Consider the following 18,220-nt stretch of genomic DNA (forward strand, 5'->3'; position numbering starts at 1 on the left):
AGAGAGTACCACTACATGTTGTATTTACAAATGTACAGTCCCTCTTCTTTTTAATCCTAATCCAGCAGTATTCACTTTTTTGCTTTTATATACCCTCGCAACCCCCCCCCCCCCCCACAAAAAAAAAACAGCACAGACTGCAGCTTCAAAAGTAATTTATTTTAATGTAATATAATAATTATTATTATTTATTCCATATGAAGGATCTACCCCTTCCTATTTTTCCCACATAAATAGTGCTTCAATAATTCTTCAATACAGAACACAGGACGTGACCCTTTACTTAACAAAGATAGATTTTATGGGAACAGCATTGAAACTTTCTTCAAGCTACTAGACTGTGGGAATCATGCCCAACGCCTTTCAAATCACTTTTTTTTTTATCCCTTTCAATAGATAATCTCTACTTGTAACACCTTTTTAATCTCAGCCCCACTGTGCACGCACCTCTTTCTGCAAGGCACGTGCAAGAAAGTAATTTAGGGTTTAGTCTCCCAGTTATACAATGTTGCCCCGTTACCACAGCAACTCACATACAACTGCAGAGACTGACAGCTCTTGCCTGGTCACGCATGGTGATCTCAGCTGTGATCTCTGCAGGATACAACTGTGTCTTTCCACTTCTTCAGACTACATTTTGTTACTTCCTTTAGCAATAGGCTCGTTTTGGGAAGATTCAGAAATGCCTGAGACGTCTTTGCTGCTGCCCAGAATAAGCAATTCCCGCATAAAGTCAGGAGACCCTTCTTCCCTCACCATAGAAGGGCAGAGCAGCCTCCCTGCCAGGGGATTATTCAACCCTGGTGCATCTCTGGTAAGTGGGAGGAATCTGCCTGCTCATCGTCACATGAAGATTCGAGCCCTCACTGCCGGGTCACACCTTGGCCACCCAAGAATGTGGGCACCAGGTTAGTAAGAATGATATGTTCCCAATAGTATTGTAATGGCATCCGTCACTTGGCAAAAAAAAAATTATCCTCCAGAATTGAAGGTGTTGGTACTTTAAATCAATGTTGATTTTGGAGACACGTTTTTTTCCCAGAAACATTAGTTATTTAAGACTTCAATGGTGTTAATTCACTAATCTGAATGAGAGAGATTTCATGATGTTACAGAGCCTATAGGATGAGATATACATTGTGTTACCATGAGCTGTTTAGAGATCAGATAGCAAAACCAGGTGCAGTGTGTGATATTTCATTTATGATAAATCTCTGTATTTTACAGCGTATCATATTAAACAGAATATCTGCAGTTATTTTTTCAATATAGGCGAAGTTGTGCCAGTTTCATCACAATCAATTGATTTTATATCGTGTATCCTAACACTTCTACAAATAACATAACTTTGCATTCAGGTACAGCTTGCCCACTTTTTATTTATGTCTCTCTAGACTTGTACTTTTGGCCATAGCCACACAGCTGTGCACATCTGTTACTGAAAATGTTACGTTTGGGTTACACTATCATCAACATTATAACTATTCAAATATACTGCAGATACATTCAAATGTTTGCGATATTTGGGGTGTGGCTGACACTTTCACTTAACAAAGTATTTATTTACCTTGCAGCCAGCTCAATAACTGTATCCCTCTCTCTTATTTAACTGACAATGGTTTTCTCCCAGATTATTAGGATTGGGACCGTGCTGGTGTAGGGTAAATATTAGTCTTACATATTAGGTTTAGTCTTAAATACTGTATTAGGGTTAGGCTGGAATATTAGGGTTAGTTTTAGGTTTGAATATTAAAGTTATGCTGGCATATTAGGGAGGCTGGCATGTGGTTAGAGCAAGGATTAGGCTGTCATGTTAGGGAAAGGATAAGGGTTTGGTTGGCATATTGGAGATGGGGTAAGTGTTAGGCTGGCAAATTAGAGATAGGCTGGTATATTAGGGCTAGGTCAAGGGCTAGGCTGGCATACTAGGGCTAGGCTGGCATGTTAGGGTAAGGGAAGGCTGAACAAGTCTTTCACTTACCCAGGTGGCTGTTTTATAAGGCTGAACAAGTATCTTATTTTAACCAGCTCACAGGATTAATAGCCTTGAGCCTGCACTTAATTATTTATGGCTTAGACAGTTATGTTCTTTTAACACACCTGAGATATTACAACTTCCACATTTATGATTTAAACTTCTATGCATTCATTTTAATTTTCATATTTGCCTACAAATTTTGTACCAGGCAAAGACCATGCTGTTACTTTTCAGAAGTAAAAATCAACGTTGTCTTATCTTAAAACATAGTATCTACAAAGAGTTCTGAAAGCATTTGTAGAGTTTCATATACTCCTTTAATTGCCCATTCCTGACATTTCTTCCTCCTTGTTCTTAAACTAGACATTAGGGGGTAAATTCTTTGGCCGCAATTCCCCTTTCAAGTCAGCGGTGATACAGAATTTACACCCATATAATGTAAAATAACTTTTACATGAAAAAAGCCTGAAAAACATACAAAGTCAGTACTGGAGCATGTAGTTTCCATTGTACTTACATAGGTACTAATATTTACTTTGTAAATGAATATAAATGTGTCTGATTTCCAAGATAATGATTTACCTGCACTATCAATATATTAGATATGGACAGGACTGTTTTTTTTTTATATTATTATTATTGATTTATATTTTATTGTTTATTAATAATATACTAGTAAATGCTATTTTATTGATCATGATATTAATAGATTAACTGCCCTTTTAATCTCATGATTATAAATAAAGTGTACATTTCCTTAAAAAAAGTATAAAATGTTGCTATAAAACTTTGATAAATAATGTGCTAGGGCTTCTTTATATATATATAGAAAAAATATTTATGTACTGGTTATATAAGGGCAGGACTTGATTCCTTTCGACATCAGCCCTTTGAGAAAGTTACCGGTCAGGTGACGAAACGCGTTAGGGTACTGAGAGCGCGATTACGTCATCACGACGACGCCGCGCACGCGCAGCAGCCTACACCAAGCGCGGGAATACGATCGGCGGCCATTGGAAGTGCGAGCTGGAGTTTTGGACTCTATACAGACAGCGGACGGAGCCTTTAACATCTGGTCCCTGGTGATCGTGTCTGGCAGCCCTGAAGGAGTCCACGGAGACGTGTTCCAGTATCCAGAACCGGATGGTGGTGATATAATCACAAATTGCCTTTTAACTATTTGCATCTTGTGAGTGCGATTCCTACCCCCCCCCACCTCCCATCCCCCTTCCTTGTTTTAATAAATTTTATGCAGTATTATGCTATGGGGCGTGCGCTCTCTCTCTTTTTCTGTCTATATATATATATATATATATATATATATATATATATATATATATATATATATATAAATTATTACTAATATAAGCATATTTTAAATTAGAAGAATATAAAAGAAGCTCAACTTTCTTCCTAGTTATTGTGTTGGACATCATGTCCAGAACATGTGTATGCAAATGATGATTGTTCTAGGGACAATTACGGAAGTGGTTAAAATAATTGCTTTCTCAACAATATGAAGGACAAAGCATTGCAATTATCTTATTGTGTTGGCAAGTCCTAGAGTTGGGCAAAATACCAATACAATTGCAAAATTAAAAAAATATAGGTCAGTATTGAAATGTTTTACTATAACGAAAACTACTGTTAGTCACCCATGGAGAGTCATTGATGTTTTAGGCACAGTTAGTGGCATGCAGTTTAAGACACAGTAGCCTCAATGTAAAATAGTTACCAGCAAAATCCTTCACTCTCCATCCCCCTTCCTCTTAATCCCTTGCTTTCCCAATTTCTGACGTTCAGTGATAGATGGAAGTACTGTAAGGACGTATTATAAATATACATGTAAAATATATATATTTTTAACATCTTTAATTTGTAACAAATGTTAAACCTAACATCTTTCAAATGATTTATTTTTTTAACATTCATTTTAAAACACCTAGATATTTATTGCGATAAATGTCATTATCATTATAGCTTTCTTAATATTGTTATCAGGGTCACCAACAGGGGGGGACAAAGGGCACTGGCGTCCCGGGCCCCGTGGTGAGACCGGGTTCGCCGAGGATTGGTGCCTGTGGCGGGTGTTTTTCCTTTGACCGGAGTGGGTTGTGGGGGGAGAGAGGTGAGGCGGTGAGGCCGGCGGCACCGAGGAGTGGTTTCCAAGTGAGGCCAAGAGGTGCAGGCAATGTGAGGGGATACGCCCTGCTGTGACATTCAGGCCAATGAGCTGTGACCGTCCGTGGGCCAATCACACAGAGGGAAGAAATACACGCAGGGCCAATCACACAGGGGGAACAAATACACACACAAACATTATTTCAGTCTTATATATATAGATGACACTATTACACTTTACTTATCACTAACTCAACTTTCTACTGCCTCATCCCCATCATTGTTCTCTACTGTACTTTATCTCTCACTGTCTGTTTTGAGTGGCCTTTACAGAGGAATTTATAGTATACTGAGGACTTTAATAGTGAAAATAGAGGCATAAATAGCCATAGAATGGAATGTAATAGTAGATTGTTGCCTTAGCTTAGAACAACAAGCCATTGACTTAAGGAAGGTCTTATTGGAATGAAACTGATTGTATTGCGTGGTTTACAAGTGCACCATTTATGTGTTTTTTTCTATGTTTCAGTGTGTTAAAGCAAAACATTAGTTATTTTTGGTAAAGGCGGTCATTGTTTGTACAACTGACTTCTCGATTCAGCTTTGACCATATGGACAAGGCTATTCTCATCCTTTCCCTACAATAGCTTTGTAAAAGGTCAGTGGCTGTCCCTGGACTAAAGATCGTATCTGCACACGTATTTTCCATCCACCCCCACTATTCATTTTCCGTGGCCATTTTTTTTCTACCAACTTCACTTCCATCCTTTGTATTTCCTATATTTGTGGTACCATTTCGCGTACCAGCGTATGAGTCTTTCATAGTCTTCAGAGCTTTTCATTTCAGAGTATAGGTTTCTTTTAGAAGAAGATAAAGAAGAGAAAACCAAAAACGCAACCTTAATAAACTAGTTATATTAATAGTAGGTAAAATGGGGAGCATGGGGTAATGAACAGATATATACACAACAAATGGTCCAAGGGGACCAAAAAGAATTATCCCACAAATTGCACTCATCCACAATGATATGTCTTATAGCAGAGACGGATAGTCTTCTAATAATGTACAGTAAAGGAACTCATATCCTATATCTGGGCTAGTCCCGTTCCAAAATGGTAACAGAATGTATGCCCACGAGACAAGTGATCATGCCAGAATATTCCAAAAAAAAAAAAAAAAAAGCTTTATTTAATAATTGAACTCACTAAGTGTAAATATATATACAGTGTTAGTAAAAATAGTGTGGATGAGTGCAATTTGTGCGATAAGTCTTTTTGATCCCCTTGGATCATTTGTTTTGTGTATATATATATATATATATATATATATATATATGTATATATATATTTATATATATATGTTCATTACCCCATGCACCCCACGTTACCTACTATTAATATATCTAGTTTATTAAGGTTGAGCTTTTAGTTTTCTCTTCTTTATATGGTTAACTATTGGGTCGCTTGGACCCTATTCCGACCAACTAGCTCCCTAATATATACCTCCTACTATTATGGTATGTATTAAATGTGCATTTCTATACATTTGATGTGGTAATACATTTTTCACATATATTTCTTCATAAGAAAATCTTATCCTTCTATACTATGACGGGCGTTCTATCTTACAACCCGATTTTGGGATTTGGAAGAATAAGGCACTCAACGTGATTATTAAATCAGAAACTCCACAAACACATGACATCAATAAATATTTATCTAATGTAGATAAGATGTATAGTTTACAAACTAAAATCTGGTGGGAGGTTGCCAGTCTTGAGAATTATATAGCTGCCAACCTGTTACCAAGGGGACTAAGAGTGTATCTGGCACCCTCCCATCAAATCACGGAAGAGGTTTTCTTGAAATCATGGGGAAAATGTATTCTACATTGTTCATGTAGTTTGATGAAGCTACTGGTGGAATATGAGACAAAAAACTAGAGACTAGTAATTCAGAGATTGAAAAGCTACTAACCGAGGTACATACATGGAAAGACCATGCTGATTTTGAGACCTTTGACAAAGACTCAAGCTAAATATAGAGAGACTGATGACTTAAATAAAAGAAAGGAAACAAAGAAAATATCTTTGCGACATGACTGTCTTTAAAGAGGGAAAGATCTTTAGATCTAGAACCTACCTCCAAAAAGCTAAACAAAATGTCAGACCTCTTTATTCCTCCACTGAGTGGAAATTTAGCGCAAGCGAAAACAAATCAGATCTCTCTCTACCGAAACCCACTAGAGTCTATACTGACTATAGATCCCATCCTTCTTCCCCCACACACTCGGCCTCTAGTTTTTTAGACAAACCTGGTCTACCAGATACAAATCCTGTAAGAAGCGGACGAGGAGGGTGGTGAAAACTCCACGACCCCACTTGGACTACAGTAGGTATAACACTACCTTACTGTGCAACAACCTGTAAATTGCATAACACACAATAGCAATATACATTTGCATAACAGTGCATATGATGATGACATTTCAGCATACACATGGGAATACCTCTGCATAACATACAGTACAGTGCAATGTGGCAATACTATTGACCATACAGCCCTTTCCATCAGGCACCCTTACCGAGTAAGAGCTCCTCTTCCCAAATTCGGAGATATAGGGCTCTATGCAGTAAGCGCCGAAAAAGTCCTCTCGCCAAGTGTTCCTTATCGGCATGATTGTGACGATTTTCCCTCGCCGTATGCAATAAGTGCCGAATCCCTTCCGAATCAAGCCGAAAACATTTGTTCCCACTCTGCCGATGATTTGCCGATCACACACAGGTGTATCGGCGTGCATGGCGAGGTGGTGTTAGGTTCGCCAATGAAACTTCTTGCTGAATCTGCCGAAGCAAGCATGTTTTGGATTGAGCGGCCCATTTAAAGGCAGCGTGTATTTTTATTCATTCTCTGTGTTGTTGGGAGAGAGAGAGAGACACACACAGAGCTGGGTGATTTACATATTTCATATTGACTGAGAGAGTTGTTGTGTATTGTGAGAGGTTTGTCCTGTGTTGTTTTGTTAACATCTTTGTCTTGTTTTCACTTTGTAAGTGTTCAGTGCGATTGTCTTTAAATTTCTTTTCTGTTCTTTGTGAGTGCTATAGGTATGGCCGAAAGGCATGGGAGGAGTGATGCTGGTGTGAGTGGTACTGGTAGTCGTGTGAGTACGCGTCTGAGTGAACGTAGGATTCAGGGGAGTGCTGTTGCGAGTGCGAATGGTGTTGCTGTGAGTGCGAGTGGTGTTGCTGTGAGTGTGAGTGCTGCTGGTGGCTCTGTTGCTGGTGCTGCTGGGGTGTCTGTTGCTGGTGCTGATGGGGTGTCTGTTGCTGGTGCTGCTGGGGTGTCTGGTGGTGGTTCTGCTGCTGGGGTGTCTGGTGGTGGGGTGGTTGGTGGTGGGCCGCTTTTGGAGTCTCTTCCATTGGAAGAAGGAGAGTCCAGTCAACAGCAGCCAAGCTCTGTGGCTGCACGGGGTCAGAGGAAACGTGTGGAGTGGCCACGTAATCCTCATTTCAATGAAGAGGAAAACAGAGTTCTTGTCACAGGGATTTTGGAGCACTATGACTCTCTGTATGGGCATTTACTAGGTAAGTCTATCTTTGCATTGATTGTTCAAAGACATGTTATCCTATCTCATGTGAGATGTCTTAATATCAAACTATTATTCTCTAATATCTATCAATTAAAGTTAATTGTTACACACATAATCCTTCATGCGTTATAACGACCATAACAATCAGTCTAAAAAGTTTGCCAAAGTTCATACAATATTCATGCAAGCTTCCTTAGATTTGTATGTTTCCACGTAAATGCTCATGTGGTACACATATTCAACCTAAGCCAGCATGTTTGGTATCTCTTGGAACAGGTAGCAGTTTAGGAAACTGCTAGTTTTTCTAATAATAATTAACGTCATATATTTTGTATATATTTCAAGGGCGGACAAGTTCAGCATCAAAAAAAGAAATGTGGGATCAAATAACATTGGCTGTGTCTGCATGTGGGAATCATGTCAGGGACCGGGCAAATTGTCGGAAGAGATTCGATGATATCAGGGCAAACTTAAAGAAAAAATTCCAAGCACAACGGATGCATGCTTCTGCCACTGGAGGTGGGCCGCCAGCACAAGCTCTAATGTTAACTCCATTGGAGGAGCAGATGCGGGAAAAATTTCTTCCTGTCGTCGTGGAGCGTTTGCCAGGGGACAGAGATATCCGAATTTATTCGGCTTAATTTCCACCAGGTGACAAATGTTACTGTACTACGCGTGTCGTATGTTACAGTTCTTATCTATATTTCCGCTGAAACTTATAGTTTTTTCCCAATATAAGCATACCTACATATATATCTGTATATATGTCTCTCTCTCTCTTAATATATCTATCTATATATATATATATTTATATATAGTTGTCCTAAAAAAACAAAAAAATATTATATATATATATATATCTATGTGTGTTTGGAAACATGTATTGGCTCAGCTATCGTGGATGACATCATTATGAGTAAACATACGCAACTTGACCTGCATGAAGGGATTATGTGTAATGATCTTCCAAATAACACACACTGCAACCTTCTACTTTACAAAGCATTCAACATCTTTGCCCTATAGTTGAAAGCTCAATCTATGTGTGAATCTTTTTACAAACAATATTAGTGATAATCTATGTTACACCTATAAACAGGCCATGACTGCCTAATCAAGTCTTGCATGGAATATTGAGCATTCAAAGGCGAACATAAATAATTTGCACAAACAAATTTCGTTATGTTTTATTAAAGCTCTTTTTTCGCTTCATGTAGTATAACGTGAGCATAAATAGGAACATGTACCATATGGTATTTAATTGTGTTCATATGTAGCTCACTTCATATTTTTATATCGCTCATGTACCGGTGTGTGAAACCAGCTGCAATTAATATGTAATCACAGCATAGAGGTGAACAGAGGGGGTGGTGTCGGGCACAGAGCCAGATCACAGGGTCATGGTAGGGTCAAGTCTTGTGGGACGGCTTACAGGTGGTAGAAGCAAATAAAAGGTCAGGGTGGTGTCACGTCTTGGGGGAGGGACTACAGTTGTTAGAAGCTGACAAGGTGAACAGAAGTTCATCACATTCATTTGAAATGGTAATTATCTGAATACTTTCACCCACCAGTCCACTATATATTAAAACGTACGTTAGTCATTCGTTCACTCATATATTCTTTTAACGTTATAGATACACCACCTTATCACACCAGTACCATCTGTGAGCGACACACTGCATGTGTTGCTGAGTGTCAGCCACATTGAGCGCTACACCTGCTTCTCTTAAATGTTCGGACAGATCTCTAAACACATTCATACATATTTCCACAATTAGGTGCTGAATTCTAAGCAGAGTCAACTTTGCTTTCATGGTAGTGATGTACATTATTCTAGTTAGATTGCTACACAACATATGCAGTGTATGTAGAACAGAACACTTAATTTTACAATGCATTCCTGCATGAACATTGTATGTTGTATGGTGTTTAAAATAAATGTGCCGATTAGGTTCACATGTACATTTATGTTAAGATGGATAATATACAGATTGCCCTAACCATATCATTGTGATGTCGTTATGTAATGCTGATATTTAGCCATAACTACTCCCACTACAGATACTTCATGTTAATTATGTACACATGACAATTAAATTCTGATGTTATTCTTCTATATAGTTGCTCCTGCAGCTCCTGTGTCACCTGACACTGAACATGTCTCATCACCTGTCTCATCAAGGTAATCATCAAGAATGGAAGGGGAGTGTATGAGGTGCAGCCCATATAATGTGTACATTTGAAGAATTTCATTTGCCATGCAAAATAAATGCCTTTCACATGTAATGAACTTCACATCAGTTATTGTCACAGAAGATGTAGTGTTTCCTGACAACATGTATTATGTGTGTTTTAAAGTATCAGCTAGGAGTTGTGATGTTACAACAACCTTTAATTCATTCTTCTTTCACACTGAGTCGAAACATCATTGTTACTTCAAGCATCATCTTTTAATTGGACACCAATAAAAAATTATGGAAACATGTTATGTGTTCCACTATGAGAACAACTATCATTATAGTGAAAACAAAGTGAAAGTTCCATGGCAGTTCTGTTAGGATGTGCTCACCACAAACGAGACGGGACCACGGTGCTGAGGTGGGAAGGTTGGAACGCCACCCACAGCCACGAGAACACGTCTTGAAAGTAGATTGGTCGGGGATTCCGGATCGGGGCAGGAGAGGTACGGTTGGTAGAGAGTGCCGTTTGCCAAATCCAGGGTTAGAGAGAGGTACGTTGTCGTTTACCGTAAGCCAGGATTGGGATGCCAGAGGTGCGGAGAGTCGTGTAGCCGTGTGCCGAGTTCGGGATGCCAGAGGTACAGGAAGACGTAGCGGAAGCCGGTTTGGTTCACGAGGAGGTCTGCAAAATAGAACTAGGGAGGCAGAGAATGGTAAGGACAACTGGAACTATGCTCAGCCAAAGAACCAGTGATTTTGGCAGGTATATAAAGGAGAGAGGGTCAAATAGCATTGCAGCCATAAAGGGGTGTGTAGAAGGAGCCAGCTGCAGCAGGGATAGGTCCCTCATGAGTCCCAGGAGATGAGGCATAAAGGGCAGCAATCTGACTGCATTCAATTGCAGCAACAGTTTGGTTGACTGTACCTTTAAGAGGCGGTTGCGCCTCCGTGTGGCCGCGCCTCTGTGTAGCAGCGCCCGCGGCTGCGTGCGCGGCCCCACGCCCTGATTCGAGGGCAGATGAGGAAGAAGGACGTGCGCGCGCGCGCTCTACACAGGAACTCACGCGCTTGTCTCCGGCGTCCATGCGAGCCACGAGGATGTCAGACGGGGCAGCAGGTAAGTGGGAGACACGCCGTGAACGGCGTAGCTCCATAATCCTTACAGTACCCCCCCCTTCAGGGGCGACCTCCGGGCGACCATGATAAGGCTTGGAAGGGTTTTTGTGATGAAAAGCCCGTAGAAGCTGAGGTGCGTGAAGATCCCGGTGAGGAATCCATGAACGTTCCTCTGGTCCGAACCCCCTCCAGTGAACCAGGTATTGTACTCCTCCTCTGGAAATTCTTGAATCCAGGACAAACTGGACCTCGTACTCCTGTTGACCCGAAATCATAATCGGACGTGGAGAAGAGGTTTTCTTGGAAAAACGAGGGCTGCGAAACACCGGTTTAAGTAATGACACATGAAAAACCGATGGAATCTTCATAGAAGGTGGAAGGCGTAGCTCGTAAGCCACAGGGTTAATCCTCCTAACCACGGGAAAGGGACCGAGGAACTTGGGAGCAAGCTTCATGGTGGGAACCTTCAGCCGGATATTCCTAGATGAAAGCCACACCCTGTCCCCTGGGACGAACTCCGGCACTTGTCGTCGAAGGCGATCTGCTTGGAGTTTCTGTCTCCCTGTAGCTACCTTCAAGTTCTCCTGTATCTTAGACCACAAAACCTTCAGGTGGGAGACGTGTTTGTCCACTGCTGGTACCCCTGATGGTAGTGAAGAGAAGGGTAACCGGGAAGGATGGAATCCATAATTTATAAAGAACGGAGATTCTTGGGTAGAGTCATTGCGGAGAGAGTTCAGAGCAAACTCGGCCCAAGGAAGTAGATCCACCCAGTCCTCCTGTGTATCCGTTATGAAACATCGGAGATATTGTTCCAAGCTTTGATTGACCCTCTCCGTTTGCCCATTGGTCTGTGGATGGTATCCTGAGGAGAACTGAAGAGAGATCCCCAATCTTTTGGAAAAGGCACGCCAAAATCTTGACACGAATTGCGAGCCCCGGTCAGAGACAATGGTAGAAGGAACTCCGTGAAGGCGAAAAATCTCCTGAATAAACACATCTGCCAGCCTGGGGGAATTTGGGAGACCCCTCAAAGGAACAAGGTGCGTTTGTTTGGAAAAACGATCGATGACCACCAAAATAGTATTCTTCCCTTTGAACTCTGGAAGTTCCACAATGAAATCCATAGAGATATGACTCCAGGGACGATCTGGAATGGGTAATGGAAGAAGTAGCCCAGCGGGTCTGACACGAGGTACCTTGTTACGAGCGCAAATGCTACATGCTTTGATAAACTCTTCTACGTCTTTAGCCCTCTCTGGCCACCAGAAGGTACGTTGAACCAGGTCGTTGGTCTTCCGTATCCCTGGGTGTCCTGCCGATTTAGACGAATGACACCACTCGAGGACCTTCTTGCGGTGTTGAGGTGCCGTGTAGAGTCTTACCCTCCGGAACCTTGAGTCCCCCCGGAGTCTGTGACTGTTCAGACTGAATCTTGCTCATGACATCAAAGGAGTTGGCAGACAGGATACAACTAGAGGGGATAATAGACTCAAGCTGTTCCTCGGACCTGTCATCCGTAAGGAATTGTCGAGATAGGGCGTCCGCCTTTAGGTTCTTGGAGCCAGGAATGAAGGAAATAAGAAAATTAAATCGTGAAAAAAACAAAGCCCAGCGGGCTTGTCGAGCATTCAACTGATGTGCTCCCTCCAAGTAAAGGAGGTTCTTATGATCCGTAAGAATGGTAATGGGTGTCTCAGTACCCTCTAAGAAATGTCTCCACTCCTCTAACGCCAATTTGATCGCAAAAAGCTCCCTATTTCCGACATCATAATTCTGTTCAGCGGATGAAAATTTCTTAGAAAAAAAAGCACATGGATGCAGTCTGGCTAACGGAGAAGTTCTCTGGGACAGAACAGCCCCAGCCCCAATGTCCGAAGCATCTACCTCCAAGGTGAACGGGAGTCCAGGATCTGGGTGGGTGAGGATGGGAGCAGACACAAAAGCCTTCTTGAGACTATCAAACGCCTCTTTAGCGGTCACTGACCATGATGACGGATCTGCACCTTTCTTAGTGAGGGCAGTTATGGAGGATACGGTATCAGAAAAATTGCGGATGAAACGTCGATAATAATTCGCGAAACCTAAAAAGCGTTGTACGGCTTTGAGAGTAGTCGGAAGAGGCCAATCCAAGATAGCTTTAAGTTTCTCTGGATCCATTTTGAAACCGGAATCCGAGATAACGTAACCCAAGAACGCCACGGATTTGAGGTGGAACTGACACTTCTCCAATTTAGCAAAAAGATGGTTCTCCCGCAGACGTAATAGTACTTGTTGAACGTGTTTAATGTGATCTTGAACGGTCTTAGAAAAGATGAGGATGTCATCTAAATAAACAATAAGAAAAGTGTTGAGAATGTCCCGAAAGATCTCGTTGACAAAATCCTGGAAAACTGCTGGTGCGTTGCACAACCCGAAAGGCATAACAAGATACTCGTAGTGGCCGTCATGGGTGTTGAAAGCATTCTTCCACTCGTCCCCCTCTCGTATCCTTACTAAATTGTAGGCACCTCTCAGATCCAATTTAGAAAAGATGGTTGCTCCCTGGAGGCGGTCGAATAATTCCGGAATCAAAGGTAGAGGGTAGCGATTCTTGTGTGTGATATTATTCAAACCCCGATAGTCTATGCATGGACGGAGAGACCCGTCCTTCTTCTTGACAAAGAAGAAGCCTGCTCCGACTGGGGAGGAAGACTTTCTGATGAAACCCCTCTCCAAGTTCTCGGCAATGTAGATGTTCATAGCTTTTGTCTCTGGGAGAGAGAGAGGATAGGATCTTCCCCTGGGAAGAGGTGCGCCAGGAAGTAAGTCAATGGGACAATCAAAAGGACGGTGCGACGGTAGTACCTCAGAACGTGCCTTGTCAAATACGTCACAGAAATCCCAGTACACAGAAGGTAAGGAGTTGATCTTCTCGGATATGGTAGACACTCCTCCAATCCTCTGGAAAACCCTGGTACATGTCTTGGCACAAGAAGGAGCCCACTGAACCGGTTCCTGATCCGTCCAGTCGATGCGAGGATTATGAAGTTGAAGCCAGGGAAGACCCAAAATCAACTCAGCAGAGGGCGTGTGAATTACATCGAGATTAATGATCTCAGTATGGACGTCAACGAACTGCAGTAGAAGAGGTACCGTCTGAAGCGTGATAAATGCTGGCTTTAGAGGTCGACCATCGATGGCCTCCAGACCTACAGGCGTCTTCTTGTTGACAAAAGGAATATTGTTCTGTCTAGCAAAAGTCTCATCAATGAAATTACCTGCAGAACCGGAATCAATGAACGCCCGTGCCCGGGTGTGAAACCCCTCTCCAGACAGGATTATAGGCAAGACTATCCTGGTGGGAAGGATGTTTTGGATGATGGAAGAAGGTGTCAATATTCCCAATGAAACTCTCCCGGATCTCACTGGGAGCTGGCGTTTCCCGGTCTATGGGGACACTGGGGTAAGGCGTGAGTGGAATTGCCACAGTACATCCAAAGCCCGGCCGTGCGCCTACGTAACGTCTCAGCAGAAGATAGTCTGTTGCCCCCCAACTGCATGGGTTCAGGAATGTCCCCGGAAGAAGGTGACGGAGCCACGAAGGAGGGTGCAAGAGTTCTTGGAACCCGTAAACGGTAATGAGAACGTTCGTATTTTCGTTCCAGTAGGCGTTGATCCACCCGAATAGCCAGAGTGATTAACTCCTCTAGGTTAGTAGGGCGATCTCGTGCGGCGAGCTCGTCCTTTAGGGTCTCCGACAATCCTTGCCAGAACGCGGAAGATAGAGCTTCATCGTTCCAACCCGTCTCAGCAGCAAGAGTGCGGAACTCCACAGCATATACAGCAACCGAACGGTCTCCCTGGTTTATGTGGTGAAGATCAGAAGCTGCCGTTAACTTCCATGCTGGGGTATCAAAAACTCTTCGGAATTCCTCAACGAAGAGATCGATGTCCTGTGTGAGCGCCCCCTGTTGTTCCCAGATGGGAGAGGCCCATGCCAGTGCCTGGTCGGTGAGAAGGAAGTAGATGTAGCCAACCCTGGAGACAGAAGACACAAAGCGAGAGGGAGAGAGACGAAATTGTACAAGACATTAGTTAATGAAACCCCGACATCCTTGAGGATCCCCCGCATAATGTTTTGGTGGTGGAATACGTGGTTCCGGAGTGAACGGAGATAACGAAAAAGGATTAGCCTATGCAGGGGGTGCCACGAGTGGAGATTGCCGAGTGAGGGTTCGGACTTGAAGAGTAAGAGCGTGGAGGCTTTGCTGTATGGTATCCATCCGTCTATCGGATTGCTCCAGATAAGTCTCTAATCTGGTAAACAGAGCAGTATGGGCATTTAAAGTCTGCTCCACCTCAGCGGGGTCCATGTTTGTTGGGCTGAGCATAATGTTAGGATGTGCTCACCACAAACGAGACGGGACCACTGTGCTGAGGTGGGAAGGTTGGAACGCCACCCACAGCCACGAGGACACGTCTTGAAAGTAGATTGGTCGGGGATTCTGGATCGGGGCAGGAGAGGTACGGTTGGTAGAGAGTGCCGTTTGCCAAATCCAGGGTTAGAGAGAGGTACGTTGTCGTTTACCGTAAGCCAGGATCGGGATGCCAGAGGTGCGGAGAGTCGTGTAGCCGTGTGCCGAGTTCAGGATGCCAGAGGTACAGGAAGACCTAGCGGAAGCCGGTTTGGTTCACGAGGAGGTCTGCAAAATAGAACTAGGGAGGCAGAGAATGGTAAGGACAACTGGAACTATGCTCAGCCAAAGAACCAGTGATTTTGGCAGGTAAGTAGAAAAATATTGGGGTGGAGCCCCAAAAAAATAGGGGTTCTCTTCCCTCCTCTTAATTTTTAAAACAATGTTTGAATAAAGGATTTTTTCGGCAGTACAGTCCAGCCTCTCCGAATATTTCCTGCACCGTAGTGCCTGCTGATTCATCTTCCCTCCTGGCACAAGGTGATTCCGATTTTGGCAGGTATATAAAGGAGAGAGGGTCCAATAGCATTGCAGCCATAAAGGGGTGTGTAGAAGGAGCCAGCTGCAGCAGGGATAGGTCCCTCATGAGTCCCAGGAGATGAGGCATAAAGGGCAGCAATCTGACTGCATTCAATTACAGCAACAGTTTGGTTGACTGTACCTTTAAGAGGCGGTTGCGCCTCTGTGTGGCCACGCCTCCGTGTAGCAGCGCCCGCGGCTGCGTGCGCGGCCCCACGCCCTGATCCGAGGGCAGAAGAGGAAGAAGGACATGCGCGCGCGCGCTCTACACAGGAACTCACGCGCTTGTCTCCGGCGTCCATGCGAGCCACGAGGATGTCAGACGGGGTAGCAGGTAAGTGGGAGACACGCCGTGAACGGCGTGGCTCCATAATCCTTACAAGTTCATAATGTCTTTCTTTATTTGTAGAACCAGATGTTGCCGCTCAAGGACAAATTCACTCAAGTGACCATGAAGATGTTGACACTCCTGGATTAACACAGCATTCAAGTCCTCCTGCTCGTGACACATACTCAGCTATTGCAGCTTCTGAAGAACGAAACTTGGGTGAAGAAAATCGTCGCCATTCAGAAATGATGTGAATGCTTGAAAGGATAATGTCACTGCATGAAAGGATGCATGAAAGGTCAATATCAGAAATGTCACAAATTAAAAAAGTCATCATCCAAGTTCCTAAAGAAATCCAAAATGTAAACAGGACATTACAAGCACTAGTTCTGAATGTAAGCCAAGCAAATCAGTTTCACTTTACCCCATCAGAGGATGGATCTTTACATGCTGCTACTTTTTCTCCAGAGTAATCAGTTCTTCATTCCCCAGTTCTGGATGATACCGGTACAGTAGGTGCAAGTTCTGTGCAGGTCCCTGTCAACATCCAACCGCTTACATCTGTTCAAAATATGGAACCGACACCTACAAATGAGACACGCAAAAGAAAGTTAGGGCAACAATTACTAATAACCAGCTTTTGGAAGAAGATTAAAACACAAAAACAAGAAAGTGCTCCACCATCACTCTGGCAATGTTTATCAAGTGTTTCACAACTGCCACAGCCCACACCCAGTGCCCCTGAACAGCCACAGCCCACACCCAGTGCCCCTGAACTGCCACAGGCAACACCCAGTGCCCCAGAACTGCCACATCCCACACTTAGTGCCCCTGAAGTGCAACAGCCCACACTAAGTGCCACTGAAGTGCCACAGCCCACACCCAGTGCCACTGAACTGCCACAGGCCAGTACAAGTGGTACAGTTAAGGCCAGAGTACTTGCTTGGCAGAGGGAAAAGGCAAACACAACAGCCAACAAGCAGGCCTGTGACTCGCTCTCAAAAGGATAAACAAAAATAAATAATCACATTCACTAAAAATTTTGGTGTACTGGTGTTGTTTACTGCAGACTATTTCATGCATAGTGTATGTATGATCATGTACAGATGCTTCATAACATGCAAGTATGTCCTTGTACACATGAATGTTTATAAATGCTCACTGACTGAATGAATGCATATTTTATAACATATGAATATCTATTAATCATCAGTTGATTCAGGGTATAACATTATTACACACTTGGCATGTTAATGGAAGATGACATTCACTTAGCTCTTGTTCAAGATGAGATGTATCTGGGTTATTTTTTTAATGTAGATAGTAATTTCATGCTAATATTATTGACATACAACTTTAAGTAAGTACCCATATAACAGCATATATTTTAATGTTATGTTTTCTTGTGTCTTAACTCTGTAAGACATTACTTACCTTAATCTTCTTTCATAGTTCATAATGTTGGCATGTGATCATGTATGATTTTTGGTTACAATAACAGATCTGTAAGGCTGTATGAATATATCTGTAGTCTCTCTGTATCTCTATCTATATATGTATACACACACACACACACACACACACACACACACACACACATACACACACATTGTGTGCGTGTGTGTGTGTGTGTGTGTGTGTATATATATATTAACATATATATATATATATATATATATATATATATATCTTTGCCAGTGTTGTCAGCAATCAGGCCGTGTGTTAATGAGATATAAATGTTAGGACACTTGCTACAATTATGGTATCAGTATGAGTGAGCCCCTAATTCACTCAGCTGTATTTAACTTTGAATATGATTACAACAAGGCCTGCTTACACACATCTATGCATTTAGTTTTGCACTCTATATATAATATATATATATAATCAGAATGAACAGTACAGGCCTTCATGGCTGCAAAGAGGCCT

General features: G+C 42.6%; 1 protein-coding gene across 2 annotated transcripts in view; it reads left to right on the top strand.

Annotated features, from left to right (window-relative positions):
* The first annotated feature begins 600 nt into the window (after positions 1-600).
* LOC142495340 (EF-hand calcium-binding domain-containing protein 6-like) overlaps positions 601-18,220 on the top strand; it is a 150,747-nt gene continuing 133,127 nt past the window's right edge. For both annotated transcript variants that reach the window (XM_075600678.1, XM_075600679.1), the window contains exon 1: positions 601-908. In XM_075600678.1, coding sequence (XP_075456793.1) covers positions 683-908 — 226 coding nt within the window. In that variant the 5' untranslated portion in view covers positions 601-682. The remainder of the gene's footprint in view (positions 909-18,220) is intronic.

This window comes from Ascaphus truei, chromosome 5 (assembly GCF_040206685.1).
Source record: "Ascaphus truei isolate aAscTru1 chromosome 5, aAscTru1.hap1, whole genome shotgun sequence".
Classification (NCBI taxonomy): Eukaryota; Metazoa; Chordata; class Amphibia; order Anura; family Ascaphidae; genus Ascaphus; species Ascaphus truei.